Here is a 24,125-nt window from a genome sequence, read left to right on the forward strand (position 1 = left end):
GCACGTGAGTACTGGCGTGTGCGATCCAGCAGGCATGTGCGTGTGCACAGATGCCGTGTGCACGTGAGTACTGGTGTGTGCGGTCCAGCAGGCGTGTGCACAGATGCCAAGTGCATGCGGGTACTGGCGTGTGGATCCAGCAGGCGTGTGCACAGATGCCGTGCATGCGGGTACTGGTGTGTGGATCCAGCAGGCCTGTGCACAGATGCCGTGTGCACGCGAGTGCTGGCGTGTGGATCCAGCAGGCGTGTGCGTGTGCACAGATGCCGTGTGCACGTGAGTACTGGCGTGTGGATCCAGCAGGTGTGTGCACAGATGCCATGTGCACGCGGGTACTGGCATGTGCGATCCAGCAGGCGTGTGCACAGATGATGTGTGCACGCGGATACTGGCGTGTGGATCCAGCAGGCGTGTGCACAGATGCCGTGTGCACGCGGGTACTGGCGTGTGGATCCAGCAGCAGTGAACAGTACCGGCCCGGCCGACCGGGCTGAGAAAGCTCTCCCTTAGATTCACCGAATAGTGATGTTCTGCCTCACGCACGTTCTCCGTTGTCTTTTTCTCCCTTGAGCCGTCTGAGAGTACATCGTATCGTCTTCTTTACCCTTAAATACTTGCACAGCCCCAAATATTGAACAGTCTCTCCTGTGACTGCGCACATTACCCTCCACAGTCTGATAAAATTGTCAGCTCAGACATTTCACAGCTGGGGCGCCTGGGGGCTCAGTCGGTGAAGCGTCTGCCTTCGGCTCAGGTCGTGATCCCAGGGTCATGGGATCGAGTCCTGCATCGGGCTCCCTGCTCAGCAGGGAGTCTGCCTCTCCCTCTGCCTCTGCCGCTCCCCCTGCTTGTGCTCTCTCTCTCAGATGAATAAATAAAATCTTAAAAAAAAAAAATCTAATAGCTGAAAGAATACTCTTACTAATTAGTATTTTGCCCATGTTCAGATTTTCTGTGAATTTCAGCGTCTCACTTCTGGAGTCACAGGTGCCCTCGTCCCGCCCCCAAGCCCACCTGTGCTGGTTCTCGGGTCCCTAAGGCATGGGCCGCCTCCGCTAACCCCTGCGTAGTGGTGGAAGCACCCGATTCTGGGGTTAGCCCTGACCCCTTCCTTCCTGTCGGTCAGAGGCAGCCGCAGTCCCCGCCGACAAGACAGCCTTTTCCCAAGAATGCCGTGAAGCCCCGGTGGTGGCGGGCCTGACAGGCTCTCAGGCTGCCGGCAAGCATCTCTGCTCTCACCCGGCCACATGGTCACCGAGGGTGGGGATGCTCGGCCACCAAGATGCAGACAGACAGACACACACTCTCCAGCCCCCTGCTTCTGTTTGTGTCCCTCCAGCTGCTCGGGACACCGAGGCCCGCACCCCAAAAAGACCTCTGAACTTAGGGGTGACACGGGTGCTCTTGTAACAACACGGCTGGCACTTGAGTGAGCGGAACGCGAAGGAGGGGTGGGGGAGCCAGGAATTGTCTGGACAGCAGGTGCGGGAAGAGAAAGTCTGGGACAAATGGGAATCAGAGAAAACAGGAAGAAACAGTGGAGACGGTGTGAGGGGAAACCCATCCTGTCCCTGATCTTTTATGACATCTCTATAACTTTAATGTACGTCTACATGTTAAATTTTAATTTATATTTAGAGTAAGCCATCATTCATTCGTTCATGCATTCATTCATTTGTGGAGGCATACTTCCTGTGTCCTTCTAGATTCACTGTTTTCTGGACCTGGTGTTATTCTGGAAACATCCTTCAGCATCATCATTGGGGATTCTCCGCGCCTCCCCTGTTTCCTGGGTCGCATGCCTTCCCCTTTCTTGGCTTATTTCCCTATTTCAGCGGAGCACATCCTCTTAACACTTTCTTGAGAAAGACTGCGTAGGACGTGAAATATTTTTACTTCTTGCCTGTCTGGAAATAATCTCATTGCATCGACTACTGGGTCCCATACGGGGGCGAGAAATCATTTTCCCCTCGAGCTCTTGCAGACATTTTCCCGTGTCTCCCGGTTTCCAGTGTTGCCATTTGGAAGTTTTTTTGAGTCCCTCTGTGACCTCACATTGTCTCCGGAAGGTTTTAGGATCTGCTCTTTGCGCCCGGCATTCTGAAATCCCGCCGTGGTGTGCGTGCCTGGGCCTGCACGTTTGTGGTCATTCTCTTGGCATTTGGTGGGTTGTATCGATCTGGAACTAACTCTCCGTTCTAGAAAGGTTCTTTCTGTGTAAGTCATCTTCACCTTTCCCCAGCTTCTCTTCCGCTCAAGAAATCTTTTTATTCGTTGTCTCTTTCCGGGAAATTTCACGACTTTCTCCAACCCTTCTTTCGAAATGTTCATTTCTGCCATCGTATTTTTATTTCCAAGGGCTCCTCTCCGTTCCCTGAATGGCCCGTTTTTGTTCTTGTTTTGTGGCTGCAATATCGTCTCTTATCTCTTTTTTGATTTTAATAATTTTTTTTTAAGAGAGAGAGCGTGCGCAATCAGAAGGAGGGGCAGAGGGAGGGAGAGAATCTCAGGCAATCTCCCTGCTGAGCACGGAGCCCGACGTGGGCATCGATCCCACAACCTGAGCTGAAACCAAGAGTCAGATGCTTAACCGACTGAGAAACCCAAGCGCCCCAGTAATTTTCTTTTTTTCTTTTTTTTTTTTTAGAACATTTTCTTCAGCTCCCTTTTGTCTCTCTTTTCTCCAAGTTCTCCTCCTGTTTGGTCACTGTACCTCACCTAGAAACTTCCCTCCAACACCTGGTGGTCCTCACCTCCCTTTCCTATGAGAAGTAAGGCCCTGGAGACACTGAGCAGCAGTGGGACACTGTGTTGGGGGACTTCGCGGAAGGGAACCAGGTGCGGACCTGCTTGACCTGTGCCGTATTTGCGGGTCATGTGACTCGGGCATGCTGTTTCCTGGAGCAGGAGTCCTCTGTTTCGAAGCCCATGTGCTGGGGTTCTGGAAGCTTGGGTGAGGGGCCGGACGTTCCCGTCCGGGGGGTTGTTTTCAGCATAGAGTGGCACCCAGGCTCCCAGCCACGCCTGGTGTTCCCCAGAAGTGACCATCTTGCCCAGAAGGGGTTGCCCAGCTGTGCAGATGGGGGGAGGGGATCCTGCCCTTAAGGACTCTCAGCGAATTTTCCAGTGTCCAGTCCTGTATCTGTGCCTTCAGATGTTCCGGGTGCCTTCGATTTCGGAGCCTTTTCAGGATTCTGTGTCAGGAGTCAGCTTGTTTCTCGGTGTTTTAGGATCCCAGCTCTGCCCCCTCCATCGGTCTGGTTTTTCGCCTTTTTCCGGTCTGTTCTGGCAGTCATCCCTTGACTGCTCCCAGGTGGCAAAATTGTCTGACATCTTTCCTCTTTGGCTGGTGCCTCTCCTGCTGTCTTTATTCCCGTGGGTTTACGTGTTTAAAAACTCCTGACTGTCGCGGTGGGGCTTGAGGAGAGAGGGGCGTGACGGCGCTGGGTTAGCCATTCTTCATCAGATGCGTCTGTCCTTCCTGTTTGGATCGAGAAGTGCCCTCATCGTGATGACAAAGCCCGGCTTTCCCAGGCCAAGTATGGAGTGGATGGTGTATCGTTTGGGGGGAAATGTTATTCTGTGTACCGTGTGCTGTGTTTGAGGGAGGTGGTAGGGACCCTCCGCGTCCTCTGCTCTTCACCTCGGGCACAGAGGGGCTCCTTCCCTGCTGTGCTCAGGGACCACCGACGAGGAGGGTCACAATGGGGTGCGTTCAGCTCAGCCCGGACCTGGCGCTTGGGAAACCGAGATGAAGCCTGTCGGTGGCAGACGTGCGATGTCTCCAAGGATGGGGCAGGATGGAAAGGGGGAGCGCCGCCGCCGGACCCTGGGAACCACCCTGCGGGACAGGCTGCTCCCCCGGGGCGAACTCGTCCCAGAGAAGCATGAGCCCTCGCGGGACAGGGTGCATCTGCCTACGTGGAACTTGACGCACATCCTACATCGTTGGCCGGGATACCCCGGCAGGCAGGCTAGCGGCCTTTGTCCTTCCGGTCCTGGAATCCGAAGATCTCAGATGTGTTAGAAATGCTCCTGGCACAGAGACCCCATCTCGTCCTCACAGACCCTTTGGTTGGTGCCATTTGTCAGAGACGTGTGACCCGTGAATATGTGACCTGACCTAGTCTCCAGGCTGTGACCATCATCTGTCTTCAATTAGAGCACTGACAAGGGTTTGGCTTTTCTAACTGTGTCTCTGAGAGTCCCAGGGCTCAGGTTACCTGGGATTGAATCCGAGGTGTTTCCAGAATTCCACAGCCACACGTTCCTGATGTCGTAGGTGGGTTTGGGGCGGGGTGGGGGTCTCAGCGTTTTACTTCATCCTTCACTTCTAAATCCACGCCCTGTATCGAGTCCAAAGTGAACTAACCCAACTGAAAACATGTAATGTCTTGTGAGTCGTTTGCAAGATTAAGTGTCATTTTTCAAGTGATGCCATATTACTTGGAATTTCACTGAAAAAAAAAGCACACAACACTCCCAGCGGCCAACTTTTTCTTGGGATTCGGAGTTTGCAAAAAACTATGTCCCTTCCCAGGTCACCGGTCCAAGCCTGTCAGAGGCTTTATCTGAATGCACTGTAGCCAAGCGGAAACTTGTAATACGGCTTCCAGATGACCCAGATCCCAGCACCTTCACCCGAGAGCGTCTGCGGGGTGAGCCAGAGTCACAGAGTTCCTGCTTCCGGCGGGTTGGGTTGTGCCCTGACTGTGACCGAGCTTATGTGTGAAACGTACACGCGCGGATCTTATCCGCGAGACAGAGCCGGACGCCAAAGAAATGAATGCATTCGGTTCAAACAAGAAATGCCTTCTCCAGCTACAGAGAGAGAAAGATCTCGGTATCTGTGCTGCAAATGTGCTGTCTAAGCACAAAAAGCAAGAGGGGCAGAGGTCAGTAACGGAGCCGCATTAAGTAAGTGTTCATTTTCACCTGCTGTTTTCTTTTTTGGTCGATGCGTGTTTCCCAGAAGTCTGCTGAAACGGCTGGCCCTCGTATTTTAGTTACGTTTCCTTGAACCGCCTCCCAGATGACAAGGTTTGGGCGTGTGTGAAGTTCGAGACTTCTTGAACCCCCCGTGGACGTGTAGTCTCAGTGTGCCCTCCTAGGAAATGCCCTACAAAAGGAAAAGAATCTTTATCCCTTTACCCTGTTCCGTTCTCTCTTGAAAAAAGATTTTCTGTCACCACCAGATTGCTACACAAATTCCGCCCGAGAGCTGGGTGAGGAGACCGAGCACGGCGTGTCCGCGTGAGCTCAGGCCCCCCTGCGCCCACAAAGGGCGGGACAGGACCCTTCCCGGAGGCCCTCTTTCGGGGGCGTTATTTGCTGCTGCTTCCCGGTGGTTTGGACATAGATTAAAATTTTTCAGCTCTCTCCTCCCTGGTGTCTCGTTTGCAAAACCTGCTCTGCCCTCACCAGCGTGGACCTAATGTCGCGGGGCCTGTCGATGCCGGGAAAACCAGCTGACGGCTGGCCTGAAAACCAGATGTCTATCCGGCCTGTGTGTGTGTTGTTTTTTTCCCCCACCACCCTTGATTCGACGGGGGCTCCACATGCATGTTGACATCGGAGAGGAGAACTCCGTGCGGTGGGCGCAGGCCCCGCTTGGCCCCGCAAGTCTCGCCGGCGGAGTTCTGTCCTCGGGAGCCCGGCGGCCCTTCCTGGGGCGAGGTCTGGGCTAGCTCCGCCGCCCGGGCCTCCTACGTCCTGTCCCGCGCTGCTGCCTCTGTTCCAGCCGTCTGGGTGCGTCATGATGCATCCCCGAACTCAGCGACTGCAAACCCCGATAGTCACGGTACTGTTACCTTCTACAGCTCAGGGGCTTGCTGGCGCTGGAGCCAGCTCAAGCTTCCTCATTTGCGTGCCTGGGGGTTGATTACCGGCTGGTGACAGGCACCTAAGTCACGGCTCTTGGCCAGAGCGTTGGGTGTGGCCTGGGTTCTAGGAGCAAGGCTCTCAAGATAACGTGGTACCAGGGAGAGCGTGGCCTTTCACCTCGTCTTGGAAGTGACAGGGTATCACTTCCATCGTATTCTTGTGGCTGCGACCCTCCCAGAGGTCCTCCCAGGTACACACGAAGGGCAGCTGGACCCCACCGTTCCGCGAGAGGAGTGTCGGTAATACTATAGAGGAGCCTTGGAAACATTCGGAAAATCACAGCCTGTCACAGTCCACCCCCTGAGCGCCCGCCACACCCCCCACATGCGATGTACTCTCATCCCATAACGGCCGCAGCTTAAAACCGGGGTCTCATCCGGGTGTGGGCGGCCTGTCAGGTGTGGCTACCGGCTTAGGGCTCAGTTGTGCCCGCGAGCCCTCTGTGGCTCTTGGCTTTCCTCTTGTCGGTCAGCTTCCCTTTTCCATAAATAGTAGCCCGTGTTGGTAGGTGAGTTCTTCTCTTAGCCCGATTCTTTCTCACCTCTAGAAGCTGGCGGGTCCAACGTTCTCTCTGTGCTGTGTCTGTTCTTTTCAGTTCAAGCTCATATAATTAAAAAACAACAACCCTTGTGGTGTCGTATGAATCAACTATAATCCAGTCCAGTGACAACATCCGTGTGCAGACCTCCGTGATAGCCTTTTCTCCAGTTTGGACTCCCTGCCCTTAACATTCTTAAAATTAAGCTCTATTTTAACAAAGAAATTTTGCCAGACCTGCCCTTAAGATCCTTAAAAGGCCTTTGTCTGAGACCCCACCCTGCATCTTGCTGAGGTCTGACCATTGTCTGACAGTTACACCCTTGGCTTACCTTTCAGACCGCGTTTCCTGGAAAATGCCCTGAACTGGATCTCTGCCCCGAAGCCGTCCTCTTGATTTTGGTGGTGTGGGTTATCTGGAGTGCATGAGACAAGGAGAGCTGCTTCTGAGCCCGGCGAGCCCTGGGTCGTTCACACATGACATTTCATCCTCAACCGCACCTCTGTCCCCCTGCGCGTGATCACGGCAGCGAGGAGTCCCGCGCTCCTCATGGTACTTTGTCTAAGGGTCTCCTCGCACCACAGAGCTTACTAGATGCGACCCCCACTCTCCAGGGTATCGTGGGCAGAGTTCCCACTGTGACGTAATGATGTGACAAGACTACCTCCTTGTACCTAAGCCCTTCCTGGAGTTTCCAGTAAGACTTTCCTGACTTTCCATCAAGCTCCCACCAAGAGCCTCCCTGAAGGCTTCAGGCTCCCGCCCAGCACCACCCCCTAACGCCGGCGCCATGCCTTGGGGTCTTTGTTTCAGCAGCACCCCACTCTTGGTACCGAAGTCTGTTCCGGGTACCTGATGCTGGTAACAGGTCACCCCAACACGTGGAGATGTGAAATCCTGACAATAATGGTTCTGGGGGGCTACCTATGCTGGGGAGTTCTCACTTGGAACCTCTCACGTGGTCAGAGGCTGCGACTGGAACCAGGGTCATCTCGAAGGCTTCCTCACTCACACATCCGGTGGTTGAAGCTGGGTGTCCGCAGGCACAAGGACATGGGGCCCCGCCACGTGGCCTGGGTTTCCTGGCAGCATGGCGGATGGGTTCCAAGAGAACCAGGTGGAAGGGAGGGCCTGAAATTCTTATGATCCAGCCTCGCAAGTCACAGAACATCATTTCTTTTGTGCCCTGTTGGTTGAGGCAGTTTCCAGGGTCCACTCGAGAGCAAGAGACTGAACAGAGTGAGTCACTGGGTGGGAGGAAGGTCAAGTCCAGTCTGTCCCAGTGTCCAAAGGAAAGCTGTGATCGCAGGTGTCCTCCTAGGGTCAAAACTCAGGGTCAGCTGTGCATTTGACATCCAAAGCACATCACTTGCTTTTTTCTTCAGGTTTTAATTTAAATTCCGGTTCGTTAGCATACACTGATGTTAGTTTCAGGGTGGAATTTAGGGCTTCCTCACTTACATACATCACCCGGCAAAGCACGTCACTTTTAACAGCCTTCAGTGAGTGTTCCTAGTCATGACTTGAAAAGGGTAATTATAATAATCCTGGCTAGAAAATAATTTGAGACAGTGATGTTTTTTCTTTTATTGAACTTGGTCGAACTTTGTTTTTATAATCGTGCCAGTGCACTTTCTCAAATAAAAAAAAATGAAAAATTGCAGTAAAAAAAGGAAAAAGTTTTGGGTTCATACTTAGAATTCTTTTTTTTTTTTTGGAATCTATGCTGTTCTTTGAAATTTGATTTTTTAAATGTAATTGCTTGTTTTCTTACATTTTGTTGTTGCATAGCTAATGGCCTTCGCCACAATTTCTGTGGTCAGTTTTCAAAGAACAGTTTAAAGCTTGGTGTTTTCCTGTGCGTTGTTTCAGGCTGATTCCAGCTGTTTGCAGATATCTTTGTGTCTGATTAATCGCATTTAAAGCTTCACAGCGGAAATAGATGATTCTGGAAAGAAAAGCTGCTTCCGGCAGAGAACAGGATCTGAGCTGGTCCTCCTGTCTGTGTTTCCTGTTTTTTGGTGTGTGTGTGTGTGTGTGTGTGTGTGTTTTGTCAAAGCATACTTCAGGGGTTGGAATTAAATTTTAAAAAATTGTCTTTGATGTTTGCACCGTTTCAGAATGAGTGCTCTACCTGATTTAGGCTGGAGACACAAAGCATATCGGAAGTGAGCTTGAATTCCGAACAGCTACTGAATTTGCCCTTGAAATGAACATTATAGTTAGGTCAGCTGTTAACTGTACAACCAGGAATTCTTAAAATGTATTCATGTAGAATACCACAGTGGTTGAAAATAAGTAAGAAAAAGCCCTTAAGTGTTAAATATATATTTAAATAACAACTTCAGCGAGCTATAATTCACACAGTGTAAAATTCCCCCTTTTAAAGTGTATACAATTCAGTGGTGCTTTTAGGATATTCAAAGTGATGCAACCATCACCGCTAATTTCAAAACATTCTGCCACCCAAAAAGAAAGCCCAAATATGCAGTTTCTTCCCAGCCGCACCCCCGGCCCATTCCCCACCTCCCTCCCGTTCTTCCTTTCCCGTCAGACCATGGCTCTGCTTTCCTCCCTCTATGGATTTGCCTCTTGTGAATATTTCACAAAACACGGAATCATGTGATACATGTTCTTTTTTTGTCTGGTTTCTTTCACTTGGCACCATGTTTTCAACACCCATCCATTCCACGGATATCTTATTACAATTTAACAGTAGCCTCTGGCAAGCCGTAAACTCTGAACAAAATCCAAAATGCACCTGACTCCCTGAGGAGTGCGAGTCCACAAAGGCGGGCAGACGGGGACGGGAGCCCAAACTGGACAAATGATGTGTCACCGGGAGACTGTCCCCACTTACGTGCTCATTTGCATTGACTGTGATCTGAGAGTGGGCTGGCGTGGGATTGTACACCGGGGAGGAGCCGTCAAGGTAGGGAGAGAAACTTGTCTTTTTGGCCATCGAACTAAGAAAAGAAGCCCCCTCCAGCTCGGGGGTGTGGCAGGAACTCTCCCTTTAAAAAAAAAATTTTCTCTTTTTCTCTCTTGGTTTTGCCCCAGTGTGGCTGGAGTCACAGCCATGGAGTAGGCACCTAGAACTGAGAAAACCCACGTTTTTGGCCAGAGGAAGTGGAAAGGGGAGAAGCTAAGGTGGAGGAAAGGAGTGTGGGTGGCGAGTCCCCACGACATTCCCTGCTTTGTTCTCTCTCACCACTTGGCCCCAGGGTGGCCCCGTCGCGCAGAGCTTGGCAGCACGGGTGACTAACGCTTGAGGAAAACCCCCTGCTTTCAAGTGAGAGGATGTAAAAATAGGTCCCTGGAGGTTGAAGAGAGCAGGGAACATCCCCAGAGGCGCGCACAGGAGCAGAGGGAGCCCCAGTTGTGTGTACAGATTTACACAGATCCTGGGTTCATTGCAGAGCTGTGCATGCCTAGGACAGACCCAGAGCCGCCCAGCAAAAGCTCTGAAAATTCCATTAACATTGAAGCCAGAACTCAGACGGTGAGGCCGAGCTTCACGTCTGAACCTAACCAGGTCGGTTGTCTGCTAAATCAGGACAAACAAATACCAACATTATCCAGAGGATTTTCACAGGACCTAGAGTCTCACAATGTCTAGGGCACAATCCAAAGTCGCAGAAAGAGAGGAGAGAAGAAATTTGGTGCAGAAAATATATTTGAATAATGGATGAAAACTCTTCAAATTTAGTGAATGACCAAAAAGGACAGATTCAAAAAGCCAAACAAACCCCAAACAAGATGAACTCAATAAAACCATGTCCAGACAACAAATTATTGAAACTCAAAGATAAAGAAAAAAAAAAAAACCCTCTTTAAAGTTGCCAGAGAACAAGGGCTCAGAATGACAGTTCGAATGACTATGGGTTTCTCATTAGAAGCAAAGAAGCCACAAGACTGTTGAATGAATCCTTTGAGTATTTAAAGAAAAGACCTATCAACCCAGAGTTCTATTTCCAGTGAAAAATCCTTCAGGAATAATGGCAAAATGAAGACATTTTATTTTTTTTAAATTTTATTTTATTTTTAAAAAAGATTTATTTATTTTAGGCAGAGAGAGAGTTTGAGACAGAGTAGGGGGAGGGGCAGAAGGAGAGGGAGAGAATCTCCATAAGTCTGCTGAGCGGGGAGCCCATCCTGGAGCCCAACACAGGGCTCGATCTCATGACCTTGAGATCATGACCTGAGCCAAAACCTAGAGTCAGATGCTCAACCGACTGAGCCACCCAGGTGCCTCTGGAAGATTTTATTTTTAAGTAATCTCCACACCCAACGTGGGGCTCATACCACCCTGAGGTCAAGAGTTGCACGTCCGTGACTGAGTCAGCCAGGTGCCCCAGAATGAGTACATTTTTAGCTGAAGGAAAATGATGAGAATTTGTTGTCATAAGACCTGCTCTACAAGGAATGGCAAAGGAAATTTCTTTAGGCTGAAGAAAACTAATACCGGACGGAAACTTGTAACTTCAGGAGTGAAGGAGAAACAACAACAATGGTACATATCTAGGTAGTCCATTTAGCTATTTTCTTTGTCTCCAGTTATTTAAAATATGTATTGACTGTTTATTTTTTTTAAAGATTTTATTTATTTATTCGACAGAGATAGAGACAGCCAGCGAGAGAGGGAACACAACCAGGGGGAGTGGGAGAGGAAGAAGCAGGCTCACAGCGGAGGAGCCTGATGTTGGGGCTCGATCCCATAACGCCAGGATCACGCCCTGAGCCGAAGGCAGATGCTTAACCGCTGTGCCACCCAGGCGCCCACATATTGACTGTTTAAACCAAAAACGAGTACATTGTCTGGTGGGATGCTGCATGTACGTAGATGTGGTATATGTGACAAGTATAATGTAAAAGGGGATGAAGGGACTTTTATGGTTGGAAGGCTTCTCTTTTTACTTCAAGTCGTAAAAATATTAGCTCTAAGTAGAATGTGAAAGGTTAGAGATGTCTATCATAATTCCTACAGCACCTCCTAAAAAAACAATACAGAGTGACACGGCCCAAAAGCCAATGGGTAAATTAAAATGCAATACAAAAAATACCCAAATACCCCAAAGAGAAGCGAGAAGAGGGGGAACAACATAAGACTGAAAGAACAAACAGGAAACAACAAAATTATAGACTTGAATTCAACCATATTGATAATTATATCAAATGTAAATGGGTTAAAATACCAACTAAAGGGACGCCTGGGTGGCTCAGTCGGTTAGGTGTCTGACTTCAGCTCAGGTCATGATCCCAGGGTCCTGGGATTGAGCCCCGCTTTGGGCTTCTTGCTCAGCAGGGAGCCTGCTGCTCCCTCTGCCTGCTGCTCCCCCTGCTTGTGCTCATGTGCTCTCTCTCTGACAAATAAATAGATAAATAAATAAATAATCTTTTTAAAACTAAAATACCAATTAAAGACAGAGATGATCAGACTGAATTTAAAAAGACCCAAATATGATCCATTTATAATAAATCCACTTTAAATATAATGACATAAATAGGTTAAAAATAAAGGAGTTGAAGAAGATATACAATGAAAATACTAATACAAAAAATAGAGCCACTATATTAATATTAGAAAAACTAGACTTCCTTATGAATGAATTCAGTAAGGTGGCAGGATACAAAACCAACATACAGAAATTCATTGTATTTCTATACGCTAATAATGAAGCTTTCTGCTGAAAGAGAAATTGAAAAAACAATCCCCTTTACAATTGCACCAAAAATAATAAAATATCTAGGAATAAACTTAACCAAAGAGGTGAAAGACCTGTACTCTGAAAACTATAAAATATGGATGAAAGAAATTGAAGATGACACCAATGGAAAGACAGTCCATGCTCATGGATTGGAAGAACAAATATTGTTAAAATGTCCATACTACCCAAAGGAATAGCAGATTTAATGCAATCCCTATCAATACCCCACCAGCATTTTTCATGGAACTAGGTCAAACAATTCTAAAATCTGTATGAAATCATAAAAGAGCTGAATAGCCAAAGCAAGTCTTAAAAAAGCAAAGTTGGAGGCATCACATTCCAGATTTCATGTTATACTATAAAGCTGTGGTGATTTTTTTAAAAAAGATTTTATTTTTTATTTATGTGACAGAGAGACAGCCAGCGAGAGAGGGAACACAGCAGGGGAGTGGGAGAGGAAGAAGCAGGCTCCCAGCGGAGGAGCCCGATGTGGGGCTGGATCCCAGAACACTGGGATCGTGCCCTGAGCCTAAGGCAGACGCTTAACAACTGCACCACCAGGCGCCCCTAAAGCTGTAGTGATTTTTATGTCATGATTGGTTTTACCGATAAGAGCAGAAATCAGCAAAATCAAAAAACAGAATAAAGAAGAAAAAGGTCAGAGAGCTGGTTCTTGGAAAAGATCAATAAAATACATAAAACTTTAGTCATGACCGAGAAAACAGGAGACAAGTGACAGGTTAGCAATATCAGAACTGACAGTGGAGATATTACATTGAAACATCAACTTTGGGGCGCCTGGCTGGCTCAGCTGGGGGAGCACACAACTCTTGATCTCGGCATTGTGAGTTCAAGCCCCACGTTGGACATAGGGATTTCTTGAAAAAATAAAATCTTAAAAAAAAAATCAACTTTGGGGCACCTGGCTGGCTCAGTCGGTTGAGCATCTGACTCTTGGTTTCAGCTCAGGTCATGATCTCAGGGTCGTGGGATTGAGCCCCACATCAGGCTCCACTCTCAGCCTACAGTCAGCTTGAGATTCTCTCTTTCCCTCTGCCCCTCCCTCACCGAGCATTTTCTCTCTCTCTCTAAAATAAAATATTTTTTTTAAAAAAAAATCCACTTTGAACCATTCCTCACACCTCATACGAAAGTTAACTCAGAGTGAATCACAGACCTAAATATAAAATGTGAAATAATAAAACTTCTAGAAGAAAACATAGGAGAGAGCCTTTTGGCCTTTTGTTAGGCAAAGGCAAACATCACGCACAAAAGGAAAAGATTGATAGAGGGTATGTCCCCATAATTAAAATTATAATTAAATACTTAAGTAATGAGACACATCTGCTCTGCTAACAACACTGTTAAGAGATGAAAAGCACCCTTGCTTCCTGAGAAGTTCTCGTTGGGAGAAAATATTTGCCAACTAAGCATCTTATGGAAGACTGACATCTAGAATGTATATAAATAACCCTTCAGACTCAACGATAAGAAAACAAACAGCTCAACAAAACATGGGCGAGACTTTAACAGGAGCTTCACCAAAAAGTTAGACAAATGTGAGACAAGGACGTGGAAGGGTGTTCACAATAGTGAGTCATTAGCAGAATGTCAATGCAAAGTAAAGGCACGATAGCACACAACCGTGCACCTGTTACACAAAACCGGGCACCACCCGCCCCCAGCTCCTGCGGGATGATATCACCAAGCGCAGGTGAGGATGCAGAGTGACCGAACTCTCACGTGCTGCTGGTGAGAGACAATCTACCAAAGGACAATGGTCAGAATGACACAGAAACATAGAACTCTGGTCTACAACCCCTGCAGCCACCAGTCCAGGAAGCCAAACCATAGCCTCTGAGCGACTGGCCCCAAATAGTCAGGATTTGGTCCATAACTGCCAGCTTCTCTAAGTTTTGCCCCGGCTTCCGATTTAGCACCAACTGGAGAAAGACAAGTCCCCCTACCCCAATCACATAAGATACCCCATTTGTGGTTAGTCTGCCTACAACTTTCCTTTGCCAGCTGCCTCCCATCAGAAGAGAGCTGAAGCCTTCCCTTTCTTTGACTGTCAGCTTTCCAACCACCCTGCCTGCCTTGGCGTCTCCGCCAACCTCAATGATGGTGGCCCACTCCCTTGCAATCCAGCAAGATCTGAATAAACAGCCTCTGTTTATTCTCATCTGGGTGACGTTTGTTTCTTTCCATGCTGGTGGGAATGCAAAATGGTACAACCACTATGGAAAACTGTCCAGCGGTTTCTTATAAAGTTAAACTTATGTTTACCCTATGATCCAGCGACCCCACTCCTAGGTATTTACCCAAGAGAAGTGAATACTAGTATCACACAGCAATGATCATTACAGCACCTTTATCTATAATTATCAAAAAATATAAACACAGCATCCTTCAACTGGACAACGGAATCCTGTTTCAGCAGAAGGAACAGGGTGGAGGGGGATTAATTTTAAGCATGGAGTAAATGCTTCCCAAAAACCTCCACTCTCTTAAGGAATGGGGTGTCTACGGAGGCTGGGAGATACTGGATGTTGAGGTCTTCAGCCACAGGTTTTTTCACCAGAGAATTTCTTAGGCTTAGAGGCTCTGAGTTCACATAATGGCATGAACGGTGGATTTGAGATTGTGCATCCATTCCATGAAGGCTCTAAGGCTGATGTCAGGGCACTTATACAACTTTCCCTTGTCTTTGAAGTGGATTTCCCAGGATCATAGAGGCTTGTGTGGGATAAGCATCAAACGACCTGGCATCAGTAATCTAAGTTGGCAGTTGTGTGTGTGTGGGGGTGCACTCCTGGCTCAGGACCAACATGAGGACCAAAGCTGGCTACACCACCTTTGTTCAGACTACCCTGGATGGGACCTCAAAACGTAGCATGATGGTCAATTAGGGACATCCATGTCCTTAACATTCTAAGGGAAATTTTCTTATTCCATCCCTCCCCCAATATTCATGGCCTAGAGAAATCCAAAAGCTTCCCCCAAATTCCTGAGGGAGTCTTCAGACTAATGGCCTTCGTAGACTTCTTGCCTCTCATCCCAGCGCCCAACATGGCGTCTCTGGATGGCCCTTCAGTAAACTTAGATGCAGAATCCAGGTCCTTCACTCAAAGTTACAACACATCAGGCATTTCAGAGTATTAATGGAAGGTCCAGAGGTTTATCAGAAGAAACTCATGATGCCGCCCAGAGCGTCTGGCAATCTCTCTGCCCTCTCAAATCCCTCTATCCTTCTCCATGACTGTTGGGAGCAATATTTATAACCCACTAAATCATATCGCTGGGCTCTGCTTGGATGAAATAATACTTGTCAAATACAACATTAACATATGTGTTTTTATGGTCCTGAACCTTCCTTCCACAATTTCAGGAGGGCCTACTGTATTGGAGTCTCCGTTTTGGATTTCCGACACAAAAAGGACTGGTGGACATCATGTGTGTGGAAGAGCTATGCTGGGTGTCCAGGCCTGTCCCTTTGATTGCCGCTGATGTGCCACCTACGAACCGGGTGCCTGGAAACCCTGCTCAGCCCCTGTCTGAATTATCCCAGGTACGTGGCCCTTCTTGCAACATCAACATTGTTTGTCAAGTGCTTTGCTGGTAGACCAGTTTTCTAACAGCGCTTCCACGGACTGGGTGAAATCTGCCCTTTTCAACACTTGGAGTTTCCCTGGGAGCCAGCTGGATGGGCAAGGTTGGTATCTGGTGCTAATAAGGGAGGAATGTCTGAAAGAGACTCATTTTGTAAGTGGTAAGTTCCTCATGAATGTTTTTTGACCGACAGAAGCTTATGAGTTTGAGGGTTCGGAAATTAAGTATGTGGAACATGTTATTTGTTGCCGCAATACCATTACCTCAAAACTCAGTAGCTTGGGACAACGAACGTTTACTCTCTCACACAGTTTCTGAGAATCTCTGGTGGTTCCAGCTCAGGTCTACCCGGAGGTTACGGTCAAGATGTTGGCTGGGGCTGTGGTCTTCTGAGGCTCGAGCGGGGCTGGAGGAATTGCTTCCAAGATGGCTCCCTCACATGGCTGTTGGCTGGGCGCTTCAGTTCCTCACTGGCTTGGGGCAGGGGTCTCAGAACCTTGCCATGAGGACCTCTCCATGGAGTTTCTGGATTGTCCTTATGACATGGTGGCTGACTTCTCCCAGAAAAGCAGCCTAAGAGATGGCGTGGCCGGGGGGGAGACAGGCAGAGAGATGGAGTGAGAGATGTCTTTTAGGACCTGGCTTCAGGAGTCCTACACCATCACTGCCGCCATATTCTGTTGGTTGTGCAGACCAACCCTGAGACATTCGGGGAGTGTGTGGATCACTGGGGGCTGTTCTGAAGACTGGCTACCAATGTATGCCTTCTGGCCCCCCATGATGCATACCCCCCCACACTCGCCTCCTCTCCAGGCACCCCAAAGTCTAATCTAAGCATCAGTGTGAAGTCCAGAATTTCATCATCTCAATCGGGTCCAGGGATGGGTAGGATTTCTCAGGAATATTTCCTTAAGTCCCATGGAATATTTCCTGAAGACCCATGAGCTAAAGAGAAAGCCATCTGCCCTCTGCCCTCACTGCACAACGGTGGACAGCAAAAGAGAAACTCCATAGGGACGCTATTCACCAAGGCGGGGAGGCGGCCTGGGTTTCACCTCTCAAGGTCACAATGTAACTTCACTGAATGTACCCACAAGTTACCGTGAGTGACCGTTGGGTGTCTTCGCAACTCAACTACATATTTCTTCTTTAACTTTTTTTTTTTTAAGTAAGTCCTACACCCAAGGCGGGGCTTGAACTCACAACCCGGAGATGAAGAGTCGCACGCTCTCCCGACTGAGCCAGCCAGGCGCCCCCAACCCCATTTTTAATTTGTGAGAAAATTACTAGGTTGGTGCCATTTCCACAGATGATGAGCCTCATTCACTACATTTTGATTTTTCTGAATTGTATTTATAAAAGAAAATTAAACTTCAGTTTCGGGGCTTCCCTTTATAGCCACACTTGATTATCGTTAGTGCTTTTACGATAGCATTTATAGCCTTGAATTTTGATCAAGATTGCGTTTTTGAGATTTTGCAAAAATAACTGATGGGTCTCTAAAAACAAAAAAAATTCCAAAGGGTGTGGGAAAATGTAAGTTCCTTCCTTTCCTTCTCCCACTCCCTAGAAATAATCGTTGCTAATGCTTTGGTGTATGCTTATTTTTTTTTAAGATTTTATTTATTTATTTGAGAGACAGAGAGATAGAGCATGATGGGGGAGAGGGGCAGAAGGAGAGGGGGAAGCAGACTCCCCGCTGAGCAGGGAGCCCCACACGGGACTCGATCCCAGGACCCCGAGATCATGACCTGAGCCACCCAGGCGCCCCACGTACACTTATTTTTTAATGGTCATTGTTTGACAGAGCTTATGCTCATTGTCGATAGGGTTTTCAGAGTTTGAGGATTTTTTTGTCCACAGAGAGAATCCCCCCAACATGTGTATTTTATTTAATGCTAAACTTCATTAAACATAACCCACAAACAGAACTTTGAAAAATAAATGGTAAAGTTGAACACCGGTTGCAAACTTAAATTTCCTTCAACAACGTAACCTGCAGTGACATATTTAACATGATCCTTTCGCATACACCTTAAATGGTACGCAAAATAAACACATAGGTGACGGTTAAAGGCTTCACTGTCGTTCTATTTAAATCTATTTTAAAACGCCAACATCATGGATTTAATTCCTTATTTCATTGGCTCTTGTTCTCATTTTTCTCTAGGAATAAGATACGTTCTTTTTTTTTTTTTTAAAGATTTTATTTATTTATTCGACAGAGATAGAGACAGCCAGCGAGAGAGGGAACACAAGCAGGGGGAGTGGGAGAGGAAGAAGCAGGCTCACAGCAGAGGGAGCCTGATGTGGGGCTCGATCCCAGGACTCTGGGATCACGCCCTGAGCCGAAGGCAGATGCTTAACCGCTGTGCCACCCAGGCGCCCCAGAATAAGATACGTTCTTAAAGTTGCTAAAATACTTCTTTTGATGTTTCCTTGGTGTTACTGGAATCTTGTTACCTCCCCCCACCCCTGCACCCCCCAAAAATATTGTCTCGGACCCTCACTCGTAAGCACCGAGGGTCTCAGCAGGTTGAACTGGGGCTCTGAGGCTTATCTTCCTCCTGTTAGCCTCTTCGCTCTGTCTTTTCCTCCCTGAAATGATGTACTCCTTTGGTCTCACTTGGCCAGAGTTGTGGAACCCTTGTTCTGTCATTTGCATATACTGGCTTGTTTTGTTAGTATTATTTAAAAAAATATGCATGCACTCATCACGTGTTACTATGGTCGAGGGGGCATCTGGGGGACTCATGACCTAGGGGAGGGGAGGGTTGTGTTGGCACATCCCTGGTCTCTCGAGGACGTCAGCTCATTCAGCATCTCAGGACTCCCTTTCTCCCCGACCGTGGAACAGGAGCACCGGTCCTGGGTGACTGGCTGGACCTCCTCTCTACCTGGTTGTCACGGGAAGCCCATGCCCTGAACAGGGGAATGGCTGCTGTTTTTCCCGGGACTCTGGCTCACACAGACTTGCCTGTTTTGTAATCCTCTTCTGTCTACCAGCGGGAATGGATATATATCTGTTCATTACCAACAGAAGTATTCTTAGGAGAAGCACCTATGTTCGCAGCTAGTAACCTTCCCTTTCTTGTTAAAACCTATAAAACCTTCCAGAAATCCAGATGGAATCCCTCTCTTCTGTATTATACTTTTTGGTGACAGTTTACAGTGACTTTTCTCTTTTTACTGTTATTATGAATTTAGGTCTTTCCCAAACTAATTGCAGCAGACACCCTTGGGTGCCTACTTCCTAATCCATTATCCCTGTTTACTTGCTGGTGGGGCCCACGGGTTTGTGCGTCCACCCGTCCTTGTGTGGGGAAATCCTGATAAGGCGGGGGGATGGCGTGGTTCCATCTCCCCTGCCAGCGTGAAGGATTTGGGTTTGGTGCCCAGTTTGGGCCAAAATAGATAAGGAGAGGCTGCTGGATGGTTTCCGTGAACCCTGCTTTGCTTTTTAAATTTTTTTTTAACTTGGCATTTTAGTTATGTGCAGGACAAACGACACGAGAATGGGGAGTTCTAAGGCTGGACATTATCTCCGGGTGGAAGGATTTCCCATCAGTCCACTTGTAGCATCACCGGAGATGACAAAGGAGCACAGTGTAGCTTTTCCTGAAGAAGAAAGCCAGCTTCCCGCATTCAGTACTGACTTCCCAAAATGCCTAAATGGGGAGTCTCTAAATTGGACGGGGGGCCTCAACGGTGGGGCAAGGATCGGGTGGAAGCCTGTAGCGTGGGCACTGAATGAATTCACCTGAGGCAGAACGAAGGCGATAGAAGTTGACCGAATACACTGCCAGGGGGCAGGTGCAGGACAGCAGAGGGGAGACTGTCCGCGAGGAGCCGGTGGGTGGGGGCTGGTTTAAGGGGGGAAGGGAGCAGGTATGGGGCCCTATGGAAGTCTCTCCTCTTTGGTAACTGTGCCTGGTTGTAAGTAGCCCATTGGTCAGTTAGGGCTTATGGCTGTTTTGAGGTGGGTCCCCCGATGAGCCTGCGTTCAGCCAGGGGGTCGCCGTGGCCCCTCTTTGGGTCCATCACACAAGCCCGTTTGCCTATAGCAGCCTCAGCACTCTCGCCATGTTTCCGCGGCGTTCTCTTTCTTTACCGCGTGGCGTTTCCAATGTTTCCCTATAACTGGTTAAAATGGGCAGAGCATGGAACATTCTCCTTATTCCCAGGGACGTCTTCACGTTTCTTGGCTTCTGAAAGTTCTCCTTGCACAAATCTTCTATGACTACGAATCCTCGTAAACCCCAGTCACACACTTTCTCCCCACGGACCCGGACGAAGACGACGAGCGGCTTGTGGATAACGTAGACAGACAGCTCATTCCGGGAACCCAGGAGGCTACAACGGCTTCTTTATTTCTGAGCCTCCAGCCAAAAGAAGTCCGACGATGCCAGCAAAACCAGCAACACCAAGTCTTGGAGAAAATCCAGGAGGTGCGTCTTGGAGCTCTTCGTAGCTGCCCACCGGCCCCCGCACCGGGCTCCCGGGCTTAGGGTGGGAGTACGTTGCCTGACGCCAACTTGCGCGCGGCTCCCAGGAACCGCCGAGAGGCGAGATGCTTTCTTCAAGTTGGGTCCTTGGCTCCCATAGTCACAATGACCCTTGGGGACGGAGGTGAGCGAAAGCTCCTTAACCTTCATGGAAGTTTCGGGACGTGAGTCCTGTTTAGTGAGCAGACGCGGGCTGGCCCCACCTCTGAATTACCTTGAACATGTTGCTGGCAGACGGGGCTCTGGCCTCTCCCGCTCTTACAAAGGGAGGCGCGGGAAGAAACGGTCCTTCTTGTCCCACTGTGAGCTGCGGTGTCTGCACGGGGTTGCGGGAGCCGCAGTGCCATTGTGCCAAGGAGGTAACTCTTGGGGGAGCTCTTGGGGGAGCTCTTGGGGGAGCTCACTCGTGAAGGATGGAAAAACCAAAGCCTGGCTCCTTGCTGAAGCCGTGTGGCCAATGAGCTAAACAACCATTGAGCCAACTCACCCTACGGACCCATTATTTTCTGAGATAATAATTTTTCCCTGCTGTCTGAGCCATTTTGAATAGATTTTTCTGGTCACTTGCAACAGAAAGCATTCTAACTGATACAGTTACTATTTCAACTGGACCCACTTATTTAGGTTTTGCTCCTGAAAGTGTCACAACATAGCCAGTGGGAGCCCCTCTAATTGGACATCGTGCCCTGTCAGTATCACCTATGACTTTCTTGAGAGCGCCCTTCCTTTAATTTAAAAAATGTTTAGCAACAATAGCCTGTTCCAGGCATATCCTGAATTCGACCTGCTCCAAGTACCCCCTACGGGGCCCAGGTGTTAGTGGAGAATAATATCCCAGGCCACAGTCTGGGCTCCGAGGCGTCGGCACGGGTAGGAACACCAGTGTTGCGATTGGGACCCTTTTAGTCACGACAGAGCTGGGAAAGGGCTAATTTCCTTAACGTACAACTAGTTCCTACACATCAAGAAGAATGACCAAGGGGCGCCTGGGGGGCACAGCGGTTAAGCGTCTGCCTTCGGCTCAGGGCGTGATCCCGGCGTTATGAGATCGAGCCCCACATCAGGCTCCTCCGCTATGAGCCTGCTTCTTCCTCTCCCACTCCCCCTGCTTGTGCTCCCATTCTCGCTGGCTGTCTCTATCTCTGTCGAATAAATAAATAAAATCTTAAAAAAAAAAAAAAGAACGACCAAATCCAAGAGAAAAACGGGGCAGCTAGTTCACAGGAAAGGAACTATAAACGGCTTCTACGATATGAAAAGACGCCGCACGTCCCTGAGAGCCGGAGAAACGGACATTAAGGCCACATGGGAGCACCATTTATCACCCGTCAGGTGGGCTGCGGCGACAGGGAGGGAAAGGGAGCATTTCCACACGCAGTGACCTCGCTCATGGGAGTGTAAATCGGTACAACTTCTATGGGGGGGGGCAACTGTACATATGACAAATGCACACATGCCTTTGCCCCAGAAATGCCATTTCTGGGATTCTGTACCACATATTTACCTATTTTGAGAGATGACGTATATGCCCCGTAATCTCTTGTAGCAAACACTTTTTTTTAAGATTTTTATTTATGTATTTGAGAGAGAGAGAGAGCACGAGCAGGAGGAGGGGCAGAGGGAGAAGCAGACCCCCAGCTGAGCAGGGAGCCTGACGCGGGGCTCGATCCCACGACCCCGGGATCATGACCAGAGCTGAAGGCAGACGCTTCACCGACTGGCGCCCATGCGTCCGGCAAAAACACTTCTACAAGAGTGCAAACAACCTAAAGGTCCAACGGATACGAAGCCGGCAGACTATCTGTGGCGACATCAACACAGCAGCACCCGTAAGCACAAGGGCGCCCGCCAAGTCCGGACACGGAAGATCTCCTGATTCACGCCGCCGGCGGGGAACAGCGTGTACCATGTGCGACTACGTGCAGGAAAAGGACAAAAACGATAGCCACGTATTTGCTTCTGAATGTGCCTTGGAAAGATAGACGTCCGAGGGACTGAGGGAGGTGGGGACACGGGGTGGTATGGGGTCGAGAGGGAGACGGGGGGCGGGGGACATAGCTCTTTCTACCTTTTGCACTTTGGATCAGGTTAAAGCCCTTCCCACTAAACAAGTAAACAAATAAGAAAATACGCGCTCCAGATGTGTTTCTCTTGCCTCCTCTGTTTTACGGGGCGTGCAGTACTCCAGGCCGAGGCCGCACTGGGGTTGGTCTCACTCTCCCTGTGTTTATGGAGTGTGGCAGTCGCCTGCCTTTGCCCCCCACCCCGGGAAGGACTTATTTATAACGGATCTTTCAGTGTGTTCCAGCAAACACTTCTTGACCCCCACAAGCCTGATACTGTCCTCAGTCCAGGGGAAGTAAAGATGGTCCTGCTGGGAATGTGGTCCCCGCAGAGCGGCAGCTCAGCAGGGCTGGCGCTGTGGATGTACCCACAAATTCCCGTCCTCGCAAGCGGGCCGTAACAGAAGCGTTCACAGGGCAAAAGCATAGAGAGGAAAGCCGATGAGCTCTGGAGGGGAAAGCAGGGAGGGCTGGAATCGCCAGGGAGGACTTCTCCGAAAAACTGGTCGAACCAGGGATGAGAAGGCAGAACAGAATTTTCCAGGAACAAGGACTGCTAAGCAAACAACAGAGTGGGTTCTGGGAAACAGGGGCTCCACCCCAAGGGGAGAGAGGGGAGAGGAGGATGGCCAGCAGCGGGATGAGGCGTGAGGAGGGCAGGCCTGTGAGCAAGAGCTTTGAATGCCAAGCTTCTTGGGTTTGTATCCCGCAGGCAGGCCGCAGAGAGGCAGAGGCTGAGAAGCTAGAAAGGAAGGAGCCCCAGAGCTTGGCGCGGGGAGGGCTTCCAAGTGTTCCAAGTCGACCAAGTTAATGCAGTGGCCATGAGGGACCTTATTCACACGCTCCTGCACCGGGGCTCTCCTTGCCCTCTCCACCCTGCCCTGCAACCTTAAGCAAGACCCTCACAGAGGCGAGCCCCCTCGCGAGGCCAGTGTGTGCGCCCAGCCACCCGCTCCATCTGTCTGCTGGGCCAGGCGTCCATTCCTTCTTCTGCAGGGTTTCTGCCCCAATCCTCCCTGATCGGCTTCCCCCTTCCCTCCTTCTCCTCCCACCGGGAGAACGGTGTGCATCCCCAGGCCCCCGCCAGGCCCGCCTTCTTGGGCCCCGCGGCGGGCGGGATCGGCCGGCGACCCGGGAGCCACCACACCCGCGGACCCGCTGGGCCTCCGAGGGGCGGGGTCCCGGGCTCGGTTATTTAGCGCGTCCGCTCTCCTTCCTCCTTAGATGCTGAGTTCGTCTTCGGGCAGCATGGGTCTCTACCGCATCCGCGTGTCCACCGGCTCCTCGCTGTGCGCGGGCTCCAACAACCAGGTGCGGCTGTGGCTGGTGGGCCAGCACGGCGAGGCGGCGATCGGGACGCGCCTGAGGCCGGCGCGAGGCCAGGTGAGCCGCGGGGCGCGCGGGAGCCTCCGGCCCGGACGCCGCGCACGGTGCGCGCTCGGGACGTGTTCCCGCGCTCCGCCTCCTCGGAGCGGACCCGCTACTCGCGGGCCCTGCATCGCGCGGCCGTCAGTTCTCCTGTGCCCTCTATTCTCAAAAGCTGCCCTTTCAAGGCTTCTCCGCGGTTGCTAGGTGTCCGACCCGCAGGCTTTCTCGCCCGCACCGCGTGGGGATGGGGGCGCCGGCGGAAGGGTCGGGGGAAGAAGCCCGGAGATGAGAACACCGAAGTTTCGACCCACTTCCTCGCTCCCATTGCATCCACCCAGTTCTCGCCCCGGCTCCGAACCCCAACTCTCGCCGCCTGTCCGGGTCTCTCCAAGCCCGCCAGATGCGGCTGTCTGTCCCACGGACGCTTCCCAGCCCTCCCCTCGAGCCCCCC

At 49.9% G+C, this 24,125-nt stretch overlaps 1 protein-coding gene and 1 pseudogene across 1 annotated transcript in view; one reads left to right on the forward strand and one right to left on the reverse strand.

The window, feature by feature from the left end:
- Positions 1–24,125, forward strand: part of ALOX15 (arachidonate 15-lipoxygenase) — a 33,281-nt gene that overhangs the window by 2,295 nt on the left and 6,861 nt on the right. The window contains exons 2-3 of the mRNA XM_002924474.4: positions 15,518–15,697; positions 23,531–23,689. Of these exons, the coding sequence (XP_002924520.3) occupies positions 15,581–15,697; positions 23,531–23,689 (276 nt within the window). The 5' untranslated portion in view covers positions 15,518–15,580. The remainder of the gene's footprint in view (positions 1–15,517; positions 15,698–23,530; positions 23,690–24,125) is intronic.
- On the reverse strand, positions 19,648–21,971 carry LOC100470786 (annotated as a pseudogene).

The sequence above is a fragment of the Ailuropoda melanoleuca genome, chromosome 17 (genome assembly GCF_002007445.2).
Source record: "Ailuropoda melanoleuca isolate Jingjing chromosome 17, ASM200744v2, whole genome shotgun sequence".
In the NCBI taxonomy this organism is placed as follows: Eukaryota; Metazoa; Chordata; class Mammalia; order Carnivora; family Ursidae; genus Ailuropoda; species Ailuropoda melanoleuca.